This window comes from Nyctibius grandis, chromosome 7, assembly GCF_013368605.1.
Source record: "Nyctibius grandis isolate bNycGra1 chromosome 7, bNycGra1.pri, whole genome shotgun sequence".
In the NCBI taxonomy this organism is placed as follows: Eukaryota; Metazoa; Chordata; class Aves; order Nyctibiiformes; family Nyctibiidae; genus Nyctibius; species Nyctibius grandis.
Window position 1 is genome coordinate 43,523,889 of NC_090664.1, and position 19,674 is coordinate 43,543,562.

The 19,674-nt window shown below is 39.5% G+C and overlaps 1 protein-coding gene across 5 annotated transcripts in view; it reads right to left on the reverse strand.

The window, feature by feature from the left end:
* The window catches only part of NRP1 (neuropilin 1), a 117,813-nt gene that overhangs the window by 38,480 nt on the left and 59,659 nt on the right, over nucleotides 1–19,674 (reverse strand). For all 5 annotated transcript variants that reach the window (XM_068404474.1, XM_068404473.1, XM_068404472.1 and 2 more), the window contains exons 6-7: nucleotides 19,236–19,391; nucleotides 16,382–16,548 (exon numbers count right to left, since the gene is read on the reverse strand). In XM_068404474.1, coding sequence (XP_068260575.1) covers nucleotides 16,382–16,548; nucleotides 19,236–19,391 — 323 coding nt within the window. The remainder of the gene's footprint in view (nucleotides 1–16,381; nucleotides 16,549–19,235; nucleotides 19,392–19,674) is intronic.

A 19,674-nucleotide genomic window follows, 5' to 3' on the forward strand; every position in this document is an offset into this window, starting at 1 on the left:
TCCAACCTGGTTGATTCTGTGATTCTGTGATTCTGTGAAACACCTGCCATCTCCTTACAGCCTTTCTTTAGTCATAACAACAAACCAATTAAAATCAAATTCATCACCCTCTTTCTGTGCAGCTAGAACCTTCTCTTTGTTTCTTAAAGCAATTTAATTTCAATATAAAATGACACTATTCACAATATATTAATCAGAGTAATTTATTCCCCTAAACTTAAGTTTTCCAGACTTTAGTAGGATAACAATAGGTTGAATTAACCCTTCTCAAGTGAATGTCCCATGAATGTCTCAGGCTTTTTCATTATTTCCAAAGTACGCAGGATGCAGAATATACGTCCCCTGTGTCCCACAGGCATCCTTTTTCCTGGCTGTATGTCATATATCCAAAGGCACTAGAGCAGTTAAATCAGCACGCTCTGCATTCTCTCTCAAAAGGCTGAAGGAAGTGCTGTTGAGGACAGACTGGCTGCTCTCTCAATGTCCATGTCATATGCCAGGCCTTTTGAAGTCTTCCAACACAAGAATAGCAGCCTTGTGTGTGACAGATGATAGAACTAGCTTTCAGGGCAAAGTCCCTGCCCCTGCCCCAGTTTTTAAGTCTGGTAAAGTCTATATGTAACATTTTAGCCCTTGTCTTTTGGGGTGAGATACTGCAATATTTTGTTTTGTCGTGATAAAAAAATTCAGTCTTAAAAAAAGAAAAAAAATCCCAGCACCACCTTACAAAAACAATCAAGTGATTTAAAGTAACTGGAGAGTCTCAGATGTTAGATTGTTGCAATCTGAAAGTTAATGGGGGAATCTGGGGATCACTGCGCTGAGCAATCTCAGCTTAACTTCAAATGCTCTCCAAACTATACTCTGCTGATTGTAAAGTGTGCTGCACTGAGTTATGTCCAATACCACATTCACTTCCAGGCTGAAGTGCACTTGAAAATCTGGAAGTCTGAGGGAGTGCAGAGCTAAGTTATTTAAATGATCTGCTTCTCTTACAATTTGAAACAGCTCTTCAGTTTTGAAATGATTAGGGTCCCAAGCCTGTACCATTCCAACTGATTTGAAATTATTTTAGTGGGGGCTTTTTAATATACAGTAAGTACTTCACTGTGAATAAAGTCAAGCAATGGCCTATTACAAGAGTTCTAGGTATTTGAAGCGAAGCTAAAATCTAACATCAGGGGTTTAGGGAAAGGTTTGATTAGCTGATGCCTGAGCTAACAATTACAGCTACCAGTCACTGACCGTTCAGGCAACTCAGGCTTGTCCCATCAAAGAACTTCAAGCCCCCAAATTTTGCTTGGTCCTAAATGCTGGTATTCAATACACCCCCTTAACTCCTGTGGCACTGGATATCCTACAGCATCTCCCCCACTGCCCAGAACTAAGTCCTAAACACACAAAGGATATAGACATCTACCTTCATGCCTAAAGCTTGGCAGAATTCAAAGGGCAGGCAGAAATTCTCCTGACAGAAGTTAACAGCTCACTGGGAGAAAGAGAGACTCAGAGAAGACCTCTAATTTATTGCCTATAGGTAGGGAAGAGGCAACCTCATTAGCGCTCCTGGCTCCAGTAACTGTGTAAGACAGTACAGGAGGAGGGAGGCATCTCTTGTTGTTAGGGAGAACATCTCTTCGCATAGATGTGCTCTCTCTGGATCAGCAAATCTTTATGTACTTCTTGAAAAATGGAGCTATGTCAACAGCAGTCCTCTCCTGGAGTGCTGGGAGACTGATGGCTCGAGTGTTCAGCTGCGTGCCACAGCTTTAAACCCCTTGCAAAAGCAAGCTGTAACCCCAGACCTGCCACATGACAGGGGGTGTCTGCTCACAAGCTGAGAGAGGAAAAAAGAATAACCTTTCTCCATCAGTGTTTTGTGAGAAAGCAGCAGTGCAAACAAGAAAAGTGGGACCAACCAGCAGAGAAGCGGTAGGGTTGGAATTTTTAGTACTAACTCTGTGTCAGTGCAGAGGTCCAGGAGAGAGGTAGAGCTTAAGGCATTTTTCTCCCTTTTTGATAGTTCTCTGCAGTGGCCTCTGGAGAGGAACTGCTCCTCTCCAGGTGCATAAAAACAGAATTGCAACGCTGAGCACCCCTCTGTGGTGCCTGAGTACGCCTGTAAATCAAGCTCTAAATGTACCAATCTTCTTCTTTAAGATGACAGAAATAAATTATGTAGAAGACTACCTTGGAAACTTCATGACACACATTAAGGGGCTGTTAAGCTCACCTTCATTAGTCACTTTGTGATGTATTTTGTTTTCTTTCCAATGTCTTTTGAAACTTCGCTTTCTCTAAAATGCAAAATTGTGCATAACATACACATTCTAGATGTCACAGGGACTGCTCAGAGTTGAAATTCAATCATATAAACTACTACTAACAATTGGAACCTGAAGGTACCAAAATGTAGCTGTGGTAAGACACAGCTCTTCTGTACCATGTTATTCAGAGGCATCATTGCAGAGGGCAGTAGCTCTAGTACAGCTGTGTCACTAAACAGATGATAGGAATTCTTATGCTTTTTGGAGGCTTATGCTTATATAGTCCAACTGTCTGTGTAATTTCCAGTCAGCTTAGTACGTCCTCTTCACGGAGGTCTCCAAGTGTTAACATGACCAAGGGTAACCCATTTTTCTCAGATCCAGTCTCCTCCAGCTGAGATAGTAATACAAATCTTTAACAACTAGCTTTTTGTTTCGGCCTTCTTGTCCTTTTTGTTTCAAAAACCTGTGTTTCACATTAAAATGAACTGTGGGCAGAGGTGGTGATGAAATACAGAACTTATGAAGATGAACATCAAATGCATTTCCTTGCAATTATTTGAGATTTAACTTTCTGCACATATGATAAACAAAATATCTGGTATTTAGTTTAGAGGATGCAAGTGATTTTTTAAGTTATTGCGTGCTGTGTGGCTGTGATCTGAGACAGGCAGCTGTCTCCAAACCTGAAATCTTGACATTTCATTTCCATGACCAGAGTTTCAGCTTTGACTAACTGCAGTATGTTGCTCGTTCTTTTTTCAAATTTTGTTCACTTTCATTGAGATTAAAAAGCATATCTCTCTTGGAAAATGATGCCATAGGGCCTTTTAGCCAAAACCACAGCCTTTGATAATTGCCTGTGTTGCAATGTGACTGCCTTTACTGGTAAGTACAAGACTGGGAGCAGACTTGCCTATAGGAATGGGCCTCTAACTTACAAGAAATGAGGAACATCTCAAGTGTGTATTTTTTTCCAGGAGAGAAATGTTCACATAAAAGCCCCAGTTGTTCCTACTTCTAAAATAAATTTGTTTTCTGTGAGAGTATATTCCAAGATGCTGTTTCTACATATGAATTACTTCCTCTCTATTTATTCTGCAATATCTTTTAGCATCCAGGAAAAGTATTTTTATTGCTGTCTCACTGTCTCCAAAAGATGTGGGTGGGTGACACATTTTTAAAACATAGATATGCAAGGGTTGGCATACACATTTTATCAGAGACCAGTTAAAGAGAAGGAAAAAGAACATTTAGCTCTGCACAATGTATCATGTAGCAAATCTTTGCAAACTGCTGGGTAAAGAACAACACACAACATACACGATTTGAAATTAATATTGTTGCTTCCTGTTGTCATACATAACCATGTCATAGACTGGAAGACCTTATTTTCAGAATGAAAATCTGCCTTGCTAAATAAAATACAGTCATTGAGGGAACTGTAGCAAGGGAGCAGTTTTACCAGCTTTTAACACTCCTACTGTAGGTATGTTCAACAGCCTGAGAAAATAAAGGACAAAGTGCTGGAGTTTGATTAACAACAGGAAGCTTTTTGTTGTGGGCATCTCTTGTCACTTGAAAAGCTGTATAATCCATCACTTGACACAAAATACCAAAGTAAATATTTTTAGAGAACTGTGTCATTTCCCTAGATAGCATACTATCTAGGCAGCATACTCTGAGTCAGATTAACTGTTGTGATGCTTCACTGTTCTTCTGTCAAATATTTAATTAAACAAGAGTTGATCTTTTTTATTAGATGTTGCTGTTGATTTGACCAATCATGCTCTCCCATGATGTATATACAACTATCACTTAATTCCTTTATTTATTGAGCTTTAAGTAAAGAAGATTATATTGCTAAGTAAAAATGGCACAGGCTCTGGTAGAAATTCTGAAAATAGTCTAATTAATTTGGTTGGAAAATTACTTCCAACAGTCTTCATCCTTGAAATGAGTAGTCATTACAAGAGCACAACTCCTTGATTAATGACAGGGTGTAAATATTCATCCTGGGTTTAAGTGAAAATAGTTAAGGCTGTAAACCATCTCAGATCTTTGTGCAAAATTCTCAGTGATATTTGTGGCAGCTCAATAAAGAGAGGAGAAAATATTGCTGTTAGTAAGAGCTCTTCTGAGTCACTGAAACCTTTTTCATTGACCTTGACAGCAACATCCCAAAAGCCCCAGAAGAGAAAGTAGCTAATCACACGCTCAACTTCTAGTCTGTGTCTAACAACTGTCCTCAGTCAGTATGCTTTACTGAACTGATGCTTATGTGAGTTGGCAAAAATGGGGAAGCATGAAAGAGAAGATGAGCAAACATTCATGCCAAAGAAGTAGGAATGCTTGGCAGCAAAAAGGGAATGAACTTTCTTTAGCAGTTGACATATTCCTCACAATCTTCACCTTCTGCCCAAATCCTTTTCTGCAGCAGAAAAAAACTAAGTGTAACGATTCCCTCAACTGAAAACAAAGAATAGACTCAAAGGATGCTATCACACTGAGATACTGATGCTGGGATTGCAGTATTGAGTACAGTAATTTTTTTTTAGAGGCAGATCAGCCAGTTTCTACAAGAGAAAACTTAAGATATTGGTGAAAAAGTATGACTGATGAACATAACAGAACCTCAGTCATCATTATGGGGCTAGTTCAAGGAGGAAAAGGTGCAGAAAGTGTAAGAAAAATTAAATTCAGAAACAAAAAGGAAAAAAGAAAAGACAAGAAAAAATGAAATAAAAGGCCTCTGTGTCTCTGACAGAGAAAAGATAATGCTTGTGTGGGCTGTGTTGCATCTGGATTCATGGCACATTCTCCCACTCTTATGTTAATTTTTTTTTGCATAAATCAGAAGCAACTAATTAAAAAAGAAATATTTAATTCTGACATGTTCTTTGAACTGGTGTTCCATCTGGTTCTGTTTGAATAGTAAAATCTGCTGTAGTTGTAAAAATTGGCAAGCAGCACTCTGGTAAAGAGAAACAAAAGAGACTCAGTACAGCAGGTTAATACACTAGCATTTCAACTTGAGACATTTCCAGAATTCAGCAAACCAAATCGCTCCAGTATGGAAACTATAAAGATCAAATGTGAAAGAGAAATGCTGCGAGTGGGCTGGGAGAAGCACTGCCACTGGTACACATTAGCTCTGTGTGATATTTTTAGTGTGAGTCTTTGAAGGAATTTGGTTTAAAGCAAGGGCAATGCAGTGCTCCCCTGGAATGGGCTCACTGTACTGTATGAAATGCGTCCAGTGCACATGCAGTGATAGGGAACGATACTGCTGCTATTCATTCGCAAGCTCCACCTTAGGCATTCATGTGGTGCTCTGATGTAACACGATCGTTATTCAGAAGATGCAGAAAATACCTTCTTAATTTGTTTTTTTACTTGAAAACTACTTAAAACCTGAACACCAAGATACAATAAACTCTGATAACAAAGGGAGGAAAATGTAATCATATCGGGATTTCTATAGACTCTGGGACCTAAGTAATCAGCATCTTATGCCATTTGAACTCTCTCTGTAGCAATGAAGAGAAAGGCTGATTAACTCCCAGTGCTTTAGAAAAAGATTGTTTTACATCTTGCAGGACCATATCTTGCTGTGAAATATTACTTCTTTAAAATGAAAACCTTTGCTTCAGCACTACATTAACCTGCAAATGGATAACCTAAGACATGTACAATGACTTGGTCAAAAAAGGAGGAATGTGAATGGCCCCTTTCTCCAGCTGAGATACTTAGGAACCCTTGCTGAGCAATAAATGAGTCAGGAACGTAATACTTTTAATTAACATTTTCTGAATACTTATTTGTAATTTACATTTAATTTTAAACCTGAGCTTAATCCTCTGATCTGGAATGAAGACAACTATGTAGTGCAGTTTGAATGTAACCTTCCCCAATTTGTGTTAGAAACTATAGAAAAGGGAAACTCTATAGCAATACTTGCAGAACCACTCTTTTCTGAGAGGACATAATTGTAGGACTTTTTTTCCCCTAAGTGTACTGAGCAACTAATGCATAAATGGGAAACAAGTAATCCAAAGCTTCTCTATCAGACTGGTTCACATGTGAATAACAGGGCTTTGGGTGGAAAACACTGAATTTTGTCTATAAAGTTCTCTTGTAGCATTTTTTTTTTGCCAGCTGCTGTCCTGTTAAAAGCAGAGGGTACAGGCAGAAGGGCTTGATTTAGAATACATTTTGGTATTTTGAATGTAAGTACAATATTACACATGTGTAAACACACAGTTTCGCAGCATACCTTTGCTAATTGGGTAGGAAGCTGGTAAGTGAGGGTATGATATACTATGCAGAATTAAACATCTACTGTTTCAGACAGCACACCTTGTTGGTGTAGACAGATCTAACTGTGCAGTCACTGTGTTCAGAGAGAGTTCCACTGAAATCACTGGAATTTGCTACACTTAGATATTTTTGAAAGTTCAGGCTTTGGGTTTTCTATAAAAAATAGCAACAAAATGGGGAAAAAGTGCCCATGTCTAAGATTTAATACTTTTTAAGCCTAATTTCACTGGCAATTGGAATAGGTGTATAACCTGTGTCACATAGAAATCTATTTTCTTGTGATCACTTTCTCATCTTGGAAAATAGTCACAGTCTCTTTAAATCAGTCAGTCATCCACAGGAGTCTGCATTCATTTGTTCTCTGTTAAATGGAACTGTCAGTTTTGTTGCACCAAAATTCGATTTTCTATTTCGTACACATTGTGTATGATGATTTTAATTTACTACTGGGTCATCAAGCAAGTCACTGCTTTTTTAAAGTATGAGTTTCTGCTGACTTCAAGAAAAATGTCAGGTAGCTGCACTTAGATGGTGTGGTGAGGGCACTGTAAATGTATGGGGAAAATGAGAGACAAAGACTATACATGCAAAGATCATTTTGCTTTTTTCTTGGTATGTCCCTCATAGGTCTGAGGAAATGCACACATATATGTGCCTGTTTGTGTACTCCCCCCGGCCTCTCTGAAAGTTGTTCTATCTCCAGCTATATAAAGAGGAAAGCCATTGATTTTTAAGGGCTGTGGTTTTTTAAAACAAACACAGGATGTATTTTCTTAGTTAAGCATATCATGAAAGGGGGGAACACTCCTATGGACAGTTAATTTTTATGGCCTGGCAAGAACATTTTAAAATTATTCTGTGCTATGTCAGCCCTTCAGTGCATAGCTTGAATTTAATAGGATTTGCAATGGAAAACCTGCTCCTGCCTCTGTTAATACTGAAAGCCACCTTAGTCTATAGTACGGTAATCTATAACCTAAATATGACCCGTTAAAATACACCCTGGTTTTATATGTGATAGGACAAATCGATCTTTTCAGCAGCTTCAGAGGATCAACACCAGAAATGAGTTTGACCCAAAGTGTTCAACAGAGGAGGCTGCAATGAAGAGAAAGACCAGACTACGTAGGTACAGTGGCTGGTGGAAGTTAGGTGTAAACAGTGCTTCTCTGATGAGCAGCCAGTTGTTCCTGAAAACAGAGGAACTGAACTTCAGCTTAATGTTTGGTCAACTGTGTTTTATCTGCTAGCAGGTTTTGTTTGTCAGACAGCTATGAAGTTTACTCTGGTGCCTTTTTAAAGAGTTTTTTAAAGCCTTGAATGAAAACATTAGAGGTAAAGCAAAAATGGAAGTATTTCCCTTATGAAATACACTTCTTCTTTGTTCCTTTTTTTTTCTGTTTTCATGATGAGAAGACAAATTGCTTTCTGAAGGGCAGGTATTTACCACTTGGAAGAAATCTCATTTATCCTTCCACTTTACCTATTTTGCTACTGCTGTGAAAATGTCACCTAATGGGCCGAACTGAATTAAACTGGGACAGAAAAGCAGGATGACACAAGGACAGGGGAGGCAAATAATAGCTCAGCAACAGAAAATCTGGAGCATGGATGCTGGGATGGGGAAGGGCCCATAGGACTCATGAACTCTTCAGCTTCATACTACTGTGCAGGTGTGAAAGAGTGAATAAAAATGCACAATCGCTTCTGCAAAGCACTCAGCAGTACACCTATCATCTCCAACCCAGGGTCGGCCCCATGAGAACAGAGACCTTTAGCTCAGTAGCAACTCTGCTTATTATAACATGCCTCAGCTGTGCACTCCTACCCAAGGCTGTGTTTCTAGCCACTACTCTTAGTCACTTAAGTTCTAGCCTTGAGCTCTACCTCACCTGCAGTTTGACACTTGCCTAGTCTTGTAGATTAATTTATTTCTGCTGGACTCAGAAAAATCTCCTTTTGAGATACTTTCCTTCACATCTGCAGAAAGTCCTGGCTGCGGTGGAGCAGATGTGTTGCAGTGCCTGGTACCTGGGTGGGCAAGGCTGCCTCAGCCCCCACGGGGTCTGCAAGCCATCTGGGAGAGAGCTCCCCTACCAAGCAGAATGACACAAACAACTGATTTTTTTTGGCTTGAAGGCAGTTTAAAAAACAGCAAACAATAACAAAAGTTTTGAGTCAAGCCAAACGTGAACCTGGTGAACGGAAAAAAAAAAGAGAGAGAAGAATTGTACATACAGAGTTTTTTAAGTGGCTTTAATTTCTGTGAAAGAAAGTAGAAGAAAAAGATGTGATTAAAAAAAACCCTGCAGTGTTTAGTTTAAAACCATATTTATAGGTTTTAATTTCTTTCCCTCCTGGAACCAACTAGTGAAAGTGAGATAGATAGATTTACAAAAATGTTTTAGTAGTTGCTGAATCAGTGCTTTTGCTGGACACATTTTTAATTCGCTATCTCAGCTCTAAAGGGCCATCTGTCTTGCAGCCATTGAGGGGATGTAGTGCTGGACTGGGAAGTGGATACATAGGTAATTACAGAGTTATATACAAACTACTCAGATCTCTGCATAATGGATCCCCCGAAAGAACTGAAACTATTATAATGATTAGGCTGGTAGTGGAGGCTCAAAAGGGCTCTGCTTCTGCTGTTCCTCCATATGTTGCACGCAGGATTGCTCGAAGCCATGCAGGACTCCCCTCTGTATTAGGACTGATGCTGAAACATGTCAGAGGGAAGTACAGAGGATTTTCTTCTAAACTGTATTTTGCACCTGCACTTGTGGAGCAATAAGGCTGACAATGGTTTTGCACAGTTCTCTGAGCATCCCTTCAGCCTCCCCAGAGTGATAAATCTATGGCTGGGAACTTTCTGGTACTAAAATAGCTCTTAAAGCACTTTGAATAATCAAAAAAACCTTCATACTTTGTAGGGCCCTTTTATTTCTCCCTCTCCCTCTTGTCTAATTTCAGTACTTGCCTTTGTGAAACTCTACCATTTATTCCCATGTCACAGTAAATAAAGGTACGAATGTATCCTGCTGGGTCAATTAACCCACGTTCTGCACTGTATCACAGGCTGTACTGGCTGTGATTTCCAGAAAGGAATATTCTTTTGTCATTTTTTGCCCATGTGCAAAGTATGTTAAGACTGTAAGATAGCTGTAACACATTTCCACACAAAGATAACTCTGCTTTTTGTAATTTCTGGAGTGCAGTTATGAACTGTAAAATGACATGAACCAAATACATGACTCGTATCCTAAAGTGGTAGAGAAGACAAAGGACTGACAGTTTTTGTGCTTTCATGTCAGTGTGCTCCCTAATGATGGGCAAGCCCTGCCACAAAGCCTCTGAACTTCTGCTCTCAGGCAGTCCTTCAAAGGCTGGGAGAACTGGGAGGCTGAGGTTTCCCAGGTTTCATGTTATTCTATGCAGTAATATGATGCACTTCACTGCAATATCAAACTCCAAAAGGAACAGAAATAATAAGAATAAAAATAACAGGCATTGTTGACTTGCACTTCCTTGGGCTTTCTCGTGAAACATTTAGATAAGTTTGCTTGGTAAAGTCAACCTAAACAGCTGCCTGATGTAAGAATAAGCCTGTTAATGAAACAAATGTGCGGTGCAGCAGCATATATAAATACTGACTATATTTTTAAAGTGAATACCTGATAAGGAAATAAGCTATGACACAGATGAAAGGTCGAGACACCAAATGATAAACTGCAATTATTTTCAGAAGGGCTACAGGAATAAATCTGTACTAATCTATATACCAGTTTACATCAGCGATGCACGCTTCCGGGTTTCACTTACAAAGGAGCAAATAATGAAGAACGTAGGTTGTGGCAAATGTGAAGGAATGAAGACAAATGTGGAAGAAAAATTCCACCTCAGAGTTCCCTCTCATTCTGGTGAAGTAGTGTATACATAGAAGTGTTTTAAATCAATGGACGTATATTTTCCTTTCATGGGAGAGTTAGTGTTAGATAAACAACTGATATTTCAATCAGTGAAGGCGTAGGGGATCTCCCAGGTTGCTTTTTGAGGAGGCATATTCTTAGCTCTCTCTGGCCTTTCTCCAGATCCCTAAATGCTGCAAGATGCAGAGGGAGAATTTTGCAGCATATCAGCTGATATTCCTAGGGCTGACCGGTCTAGATGTCTAGAGAATTACTCTGCAAGAGTCGAAGGTGCCAAAGGGATGGGTGGGGGGTGAGGTGGAGACGGGCAGGTAGAGGCCAGAGCAAGCGACTAGACCTGCTCCCGGTGCCAACCTCTGCCTCCAGCCGTTTCCACGCAATACCAGATCTGTGCCCTGCTGAAAAGCCCAGCAGTACAAATTTGGGCTGGATTAGCCATTTATGTCATATTAGCCAGGACACACAATAGGGAGTTCATCTTAGCATATGGCCTTATGTCAGCTGCAAATGACGGATAATACCCAATCCAGAGTATAATGTCTATTTATGTTAAACCCCTGTTAACCTTTTCTGAACAAATTTGAACTGGCAGAGTGTGTTTATACTAGAGTAGTGCTTTTTGGTTTATGGCTGAAAAGTTTTGATCTGATACTAGGATTCTTAAAGCTGGATTTATGGTTCTGTCCAACCCCAGCCATAATACGAACTGAAGATCTTGTGTTATTAACAAACATGCTTTGCTTTCTGGGAAAGCTGGAGGTCTCGCCCAGTGTTACAGGATGAGAGAAAAATTGTGCCACCCAGAAACTATCATCCAGCTTGGCAGGAGTGTAAAGATTTGTGTTATATGCATTAGAAGAAACATTTTGATAGAAAACATACAGATTCTGTGGTAAAAGTACTCAGAAGGTGTTGCTCCTTTCGGGTTTGAAAACCTACACCATTATGAGGATTGATGACAGCACAGGTTCCCAGTGACCCTGGTAATAGGCAATAAGTCTCTCTTCAAAACCACACACACGTGGGTCTCAAGTGTCTTTAGCTGATGGCACCTATCTGGCCAGGCGCTCCTCCGGGAACTCCCCCACTCCTGCGCTGCCCTGGGGGGCTGCTGGCCACCACCCATTGGGGCGTCCCTGAGGCGCAAGGGCTTGCCATGCACAGCAGCCCATGGCTCCTGCTCAAAGGCTTCAAAAATAAGATGCAAAAAATTCCCTAAATATAAAGATTTCTCTTGTTACTTTTTCAGATGAGTGTAAACATAACTGCTGTTCCTAAATGCAAATATTAAGTCTACTCTGTAAAAACACAATTACTGCTGCCATGGCAGAAATCAGTCAACCCTTTTGAAGGAATGCCTTGAAAATGCAATCATAAAATCCCTGGACGTTATGGATTTCATTAACATTGTACTCCCCTAGGATTCCCAATTGCACAATAACAGGAGTTCTTTAAATTTTAAATACCACAGAAAGGAACAGTTTCACTAAATCCAGATGTGAAACCCTCACGCTGGCCTTCTTACTGGTTCTAGGAACTGAAACTGGCTGGTAATTGATACCTATTAACATGTTTGTTGTTCAGATTACAGAAATGGAAACACTATACTATTTTTCCTGTGAAAGGATACGTTAATGAGGGACAATGACTTATGTTGCAATGTCAGTTGCCTGCTCTTGATTAAATTAAAAGGCTGTTTTTATTTTTTATTTTAAATTATGCTGTTTCACACTGAAGGACAGTCAAGTGTGTGAAACGTAAGTGTAAAAAAACCAAGTAGGCTGAGCTTAAGGTGGAGGAGCTAATAACATCCCATATGACAATAAACTAACTTCATGCTTATTTTCGGCAGCCTTTGCCTGCTGCATATCTTTATTCCATTGATATTAGAAAAGCCACAGACTTTATTAATGTGTTTTTAAAGAAGAAATCAATCTGGAGTGACTCTGTTTCTGATTATGGAGTCACTCCAAATCTCAAGTTAGTCCATCAATTTTCAAAAGTGTGTTTGAGGGTAAAAATAAAATGGAGAAAGTACTGTGCAGACTTATGGTGTGACTGCGTTATGGATATTTTGAATCTGAGCTTTGACATTTATTTCAAAACAAATGAGGAAAGGAATGGACAGGCACCTTTCACTCAGCAGAGCCTGGTAAGCAGGCAGCATTCAGATGAACTCAGGAGTTAGTACCTTGTCAGCCACAAAGACACAGTCTAGTTCTTCCACCAAATAATAGGTTCCATGACCACAGACGGAATTCATGCAAATCCGTTACTAAAAACAAGCCAACACTATTTTCCTCATTCTTTTCAGTGAAATGGTCTGAAAGACGTCAACACCTCAAAGGAGACAATCATATCGCATGCCCTCTAGATGTCCTCTATAGATACCAGTCTCCCTTTGCTGATACTTAACTGAGGTTTTCTGTTTCTTTTGTCTTAGCAAAAACATTAACCTTGAAAGGAGGGGTAAAAGGAAGGGAAAGGAGAACTATAATATTTCCCCTATAAAAAAAAATGATACACTAAGGAAATAAGTATTTGAAGCTGAATTTTCAAGCTGCTTTGCCCATGTATGATTGTACATATCTCATATATATGCCCTAGTTGCATATGCATATTAGCAGTTTGAAGGCAGATATCACTACTTAACCAGCTGCAGTGTGTGTGCAGGTATGGAAACCTGCAATCGTGAAAAGATTAATGAATACTGATATAGGCAAAATCTTTGTCTTTCAGACAAGGGCATATAGGCAGAAATTCAAGTTCCAAGTTCAGCATTGATATATCCTTCAGACTGTTTTTTGCTGTTGAATATTTTCTAGAGTTCTTGCACGGTGCAACAAAAAATCATTTATGCTGTACTCCACAAAAGCAAATACTTCACATAAATGACTAGTTTACAATAGCATACAGAGCAAAACAGAACAAAGTGACCTTAGTCCTTCCTATACGTCTTCCTCCTTTTATAAAATATTACGATTTTTTTCAATGGGTAATTTCAGAGTATTTTATTAGTTGCATGTCCTTGGTTGTTTGTCTGTAAGCTCTTATGGAGATGAACATCTGTTCCTGGGTATATTTATACAGAGGAAACATGGGATTTCAATATTTTATCCAGATACAAACTCGCAACATGTGCTTACTGCCAATGGCATCAAGCCTTTGTAAATGGTAGCTCACATGTGCAAGGATCCTGTTATTGACATGCCTGATGGTCTGAAGCGCTTAGCACCCATCTCAGGATTGTCAATTAAGTTTAACAGGAAAGTATTTAGAACACATTTAGAAGTTTGAATTAGCAATGTTAGTATTTAATTAAACCATAATAAGTATAAGAATAAATATCCTCCTGACACAAGTGGAACCAAAGATAAGTTCATAGAATAATAGAATGGTTTGGGTTGGAAGGCACCTTAAAGATCATCTAGTTCCAGCCCCGCTGCCCCAGGCAGGGACACCTTTCCACTAGACCAGGTTGCTCAAAGACCCATCCAACCTGGCCTTGAACACCGCCAGGGACGGGGCATCCACAGCTTCTCTGGGCAACTTGTTCCAGTGTCTCACCGCTCTCACAGTAAAGAATGTCTTCCTAATATCTAATTTAAATCTACCCTCTCTCAGTTTAAAACCATTCCTCCTCATCCTATCACTACATGCCCTTGTAAAAAGTCCCTCTCCAATGAAACCATTGTACCTTGTGAAAAGCCAGGGGATGGCATACTTGATCTCCAAACTAGCTTGGTTGCTTCTGCTACATAGGTTGAGTGGTAGAAATGATTAACAGTTCTTCTGCAATGCACGTAAAGCACGCCTATTCAAGCAAGACTTTGTAGGCTCAGTCTTGCAAACAAGACCCAGCTCTGCAGCGAAGGCTGCTACAGCCTAGTTGCTCTGTCATGAAGTCTGCCTTGGGGGTGCTGGTCCCTCCACATGGGCCCTGGCCAGTGGAGGAGATGCCCTAGGGTGAGACTGCTTGGGGAAATAGTTCACGCTGCCTCTTCCAAAGTAGGTGAAAGAGGTGGCATGAGCAGTACAGCATACAAATAACCACCAACTTCTTGGCTGGTGTGGTAGCTGGAGGCAGTGTAAAGCTGCTAAAAATTATGCTCGGTGGTTGTTTCAGCCCCTAAGCACCCTGGTTAATGTCAGAAGGCAAGGGAGGCTGAGAAATTAATGGGCAGGAGGCCTGAGGTACCCTGAGCTGTTTTAAGCATACACCCCAGAGTAGCTTAGATTTTTCTTACGTATTTGTTATTAAAAAAGTTAATGGTTAAAAAAATTCCTTTGAAACCTTTTCTCAGAAAGATCTAGTTCTAAGTGAAAGGATTAAGCTCTCTATATATGTACGTAGTTATCATAACTTAATAAAGTTAATAAGCACACGGAACACATGAATGAGATTTGACTAGCTCTCTTGTTTTGATTATCCAGTCATAAATGCATAAGTGACAGTAGAAAAGAAGGAAATAAAGGAAAAGTGGCGGCCCTCCGACCAGATGAAACACATGGAATTTGATTCTGATGCATTCCACTCTTTTTGCATGTGCATTCCATGGATTGCAAGTGGCAATGATTAGTAACAAGTCTCGCACTTAGATAAGGCTGGGGAGATTTTAACGTTTATTCCTAAGCAAGAAAAAAAGGATCACCAGGGGTTTTTTTTGCCACTCTGAAGGCTGATTAGGTCCATCATACACGATTACCAGGTTGCCAAGGGCTCAGGATATGTAGGGGCCCCTAAGCAGGACACCTGAGAGTCCCATTGTGTGCAAAGGATCAGAAATGAAAGATTTCCCCTTCTTTCTTCCCTTTACTAACGACTACTCAACATGTTTTTAAGCTTTCTTGCAGACAGCAAACCTCACAGGAAACACCAATGTGAACATTTGTATGGACGGCTAATAAGGCATTGTATTTATATGTCAGTTAGTAATTTCCTATAGAAAACAACAGAAGTAGGAGGAATGCTTCAAATATATGAACAAGTTTTCAATATTAGTAATATTGATCTAATACACTCAAGCCTTTCTCTTAGCTTTTGCCAACAGAAATAGAATCTAGGTCACAACTAAGAAGTGTAAGTCAACCTACAATTCAGACAAATCAGTGTTTTTTTTCACCTAATGGTATCAATATTTGCCTGCTAGTATAGATTATTTGTATACAGTAATTCATATGAATAATTTTTACCTGTTCAGGAATCATGCGGCATTAAGCTATGGACCTGATGACAAATAGCAAACAACAAGCCTAAGTAGACTAAGTGAACTGAAGGAGTCTCTTCGTGGGGTCAAATGTTTGCAGGATTTCTCCTCTATTAACAGAGCAAAGCCAAGGCGGCCAACCTTGGTAATGAATGTTGTGTTTAGGGACATGGCAGAATAGCCACTAGACAGAGATCGCTAAACTCATTTAGTAAGTAACATATTCTGGAAGGGACATAGGTCTTCTGAGGTGAAATCTGAGTGCATGAAAACACCATGCTGTATTAATGCTTAACTGTAATCAGCTAGAGACATAGCACATGCTCAGCTTACTGGGACATTCCACTTTAAGTGCATGTTAAACTAATATTGACTTTTCTACTAAACCAAAATCTCTGTTATTTGTGCCCAGAAGACTGAAAAAACAATAGACGTGGGAAGCAGAAGAATTAATCTTCCTGACCTTTTCTTTTTTTTATACCTTTGGGAATCAGTCTTTTTTTGTGTGTCTAGTAGGGAATGTGAGCTATTCACTTGCAATGTTTCTTAGATTATGTAGAAGTACTTACTGTGTTATTTTTTTTCTTTCTTTTGTATTCTCCACATTCAATAAACTCCACCAAGTATTATTAATAATATCTTTAAAACATTATCTTTCTACCTGTATCCATTCTCTGATAGAATCTTCCCCTGGCGTCCATCCATTCTCAGGGTAATTTAGCCGGGACCTTTCTGAAGACCAGATAGCGCTGTACTGGGAGGAGACGGTGATTTGATCAGAGTGAATTTCTCCTGACTCCATACCTAGTGGTTCCATGCACTGGAAATCTGAAGGAAAATAAATTACCATCATCATTATGGTCAGCTTTTTGATTTAAACTTTGAACAATGAGAACATTTTCCTGCTTTGAATATGAATATCTAAAGAATTTATTTTTCTGTGACTTTGAATTCTTTAACAACTTTAAGTGAGGCAGTATTGGGCTTATGGTGTCATTCTTAATACTGTCATTCAAGTTGCCATGGCAATTCCTGCAGTAATAATGCTATATGAATACTTTTAGCCCAGTATTGTAGCCATTTCAATATAGAACAATAGAATTCTCTTTTCTAGGGTAGGATAATATAAAACAATGTATGTTCAACTCATAATTATGCACAAAGCCAGGAAAGACAAGCAGATGACTGTATAAAATAATTTTATTTTAAAACTATTTACTCCAGTATAAAAAGTATAACATGTTTTAAAAATATTATTAACATTCTCTTTGGATCCTGGACACTGGAAGGAAATAGATCAACAAAATTTGAATCCAGGCCAGAAGATTATTGACCTAAAGGAATTACCACCTCTTCTGTAACGTGCTGTATTTTAAATGAGTTGATCTTCTCCATCCAATCTCTTTTTGTTGACACAAAAATTACCTAGATAATTTAGAATCAATTGACACCCTAGTCACTATAGTGAGTTCAAAGGCTGATAGGGCATGGAGACTAAATTCTTCTCTGACTCTCCAAAAACAAAGGCTCCAACCTCCATCAAACAAGAGAGGCTGGTGGCTTTAGGTGGATCCTTGCACCCAGATGCTCATGCAACCCCCTGTCAGAAGTTTACCAACCCCATCAGAAGGGCAGGAGAAAATAACATGTGCCTATGCTTCTGTTCAGGGACTTCATAGTATACAAATATAATTCATTCCTTCATTAGTAGTTTAAGGTAAAAAACTCCTTTTTATCACACCTTCTCTGGAGATGATGTATCCCTAACAGAGGGGTAGGTGCTGAGCTGAAGGTTTCAAAACCTGTGACTTGGAAAAATTAGCTTTTAATAAGCAAAGTTCCAATTTTTCAATGAAAATTAAACTATTCTGAAAAAAGATGTTTAAATCTTTTATCTGGGATCCAAAAACTTCTATTCAGAAATGCTATTGGTGTACCTTATAGGAGTTGTAATTAGGGTGCCCCCTAATTGAATTATCAAGCTTATTGCCAAACTGCATTTCCCATGGCATACCACCCTTTCCCCCATTTCTGTGCTTCTTCAATGGATTAGGGGCCTTGGGTGAAGTACTGAAGCTGAACTACGTTAGGGTAAGACTCAAAGTAAATTAACTTCTGCTGGGAATCAGAAGGAGAGCCATAAGCCACTACAAAGAATGCAAGACATGGTAGGTGGGAGTGATATTAAAATATATAAAAAGTAAGTGTCTAGTTTGATCTAGACATGTGGGCTTTTCCTGTAGTCTACTGAGAGGGACAAGTACCTCCTAGGGACATTCACGTGTCTGAGATAAGCAGGCTGAGTTGTCCTCTGGAAGTGACCCTCTCTGTATTGACAATACAAAGAGCAAGGGTGGCTGAAATTAAGCGAGAGGAATCACTCCTCTGTCTAAGCCTGCATCATAGAAAATGTTTCCTCTTATAATCCAAAAGAGTTTTCACACACACTAACTTCTCCTGTTCTGTTACCCTGTGTTTAAGAGCTGAAGGCATCCCAGCATAGCAGATATTATTAATTCTGGCTCCAGTGTGATGATGCCTCTACAGCCCAGGGAGCATGACTGTGGAGGAGGTGGACATGGGGACCCAAGTTGCCTGTGCTAGCTAAGGAAGGGGTAGAAGCAGCACCTACACAAGGAGAAGCCAAACTAGCTGGAGGTGCAATCTGAGAGAGGCAGAGGAGGGTAGAGGCTGGATATGTCCCATTTCCTCTTCCTGGCTATGGACATACAAGAAAGCTATTAAAGAGGTAAGGGGCAGAGGGGCAGTGGGAAGTAACAGGGATAATTTCAGTTCACTCATTTTTCTTTTGTTCCTTCTTTGACTAAACAAGTACATCAAATCTGGGTGAATCTGCTCAAAACTCAGTAAGTCGCAGAAAGGAGAGAGAATCTGATTTTAAAGTGTGTGTTTTATCATTGAGCAAAGCAAGGAAATCTGCAAGGACATGGTATAACACAGCCTGTTATTTTCCTGCATCTCACTCACTTTGTCTCATTCTCTGTCCAAAGGGTAAGCATGAAAATGAGGCAACTGGGAAAAAAAAATGAGGCAGAGAACAAAGCTTAGACAGCTTATGAAATGGTTTAACAAGAGCACATATATTAAATGGGTTCTTTTTACTCAAGAAATCGATCATCAAAGCTTATTCCATGTAATAAAAGAAGGCTTTGGATAACGTGTTCATTGTTCATGTTTCATTGTTTTAATGCAAGTGTTCAATTGCTCTGCATTCCTGTGTTTCCTTGGTTAGCACAGTTTTTCACAATAATTATCCCAACTTCCTGGCAATACTGTGGAATAAAACTGTTAGGAGAATTCTGCTTCTTGCACTGCTTTTCAAAGGGCAGCTGTTCTTTAAAAAAAAAAAAAAGAAAAAAGAAAAACAGAACCAGCCCTTCCCTACTATCTTATTTATTTAAAGTTTCTTTAAAGTTTCATGCAACACCTGGTGTGCAAGAAGACATAACAGAGAATATTTTCCAAGAAGCTCTGCAGGATAGATAAATACTGACCTTCTGATACACTGCTCTGCGACACGCTGTAGTTTGCTGAGAATCCCTCTTTTGCTATTGCACTGTCAGTGTAAAATACCATTGAAAGAATCCCTGTTGAAGACCGGACACGTCCTGGGTTGTTCTGTCCACAGTAGCGCCCTATGTGCGGGCCAACTGCAAAGAGACAGGATATAATAGTAAACTACCAGTTCTACTACAACAATGGATGCCACTACAATAGCCTCCTAAAGAGAGTCCCTCGGCAGGAAATCATGAACCTCTACAACAGTTCAAAATCACAATCTCATCCATAACTTAGCGGTGAACAATAAATTGCTTATCCTAACCCAGTAATCTTCTAAAATGTTCCAGACAGCACTCCATAAAACTCTGAAAATGTAAAGAACCAGGATTTCAAAAAGTGTCCTTTGAAGTGGGCAGAGAGGGCAACAATGTA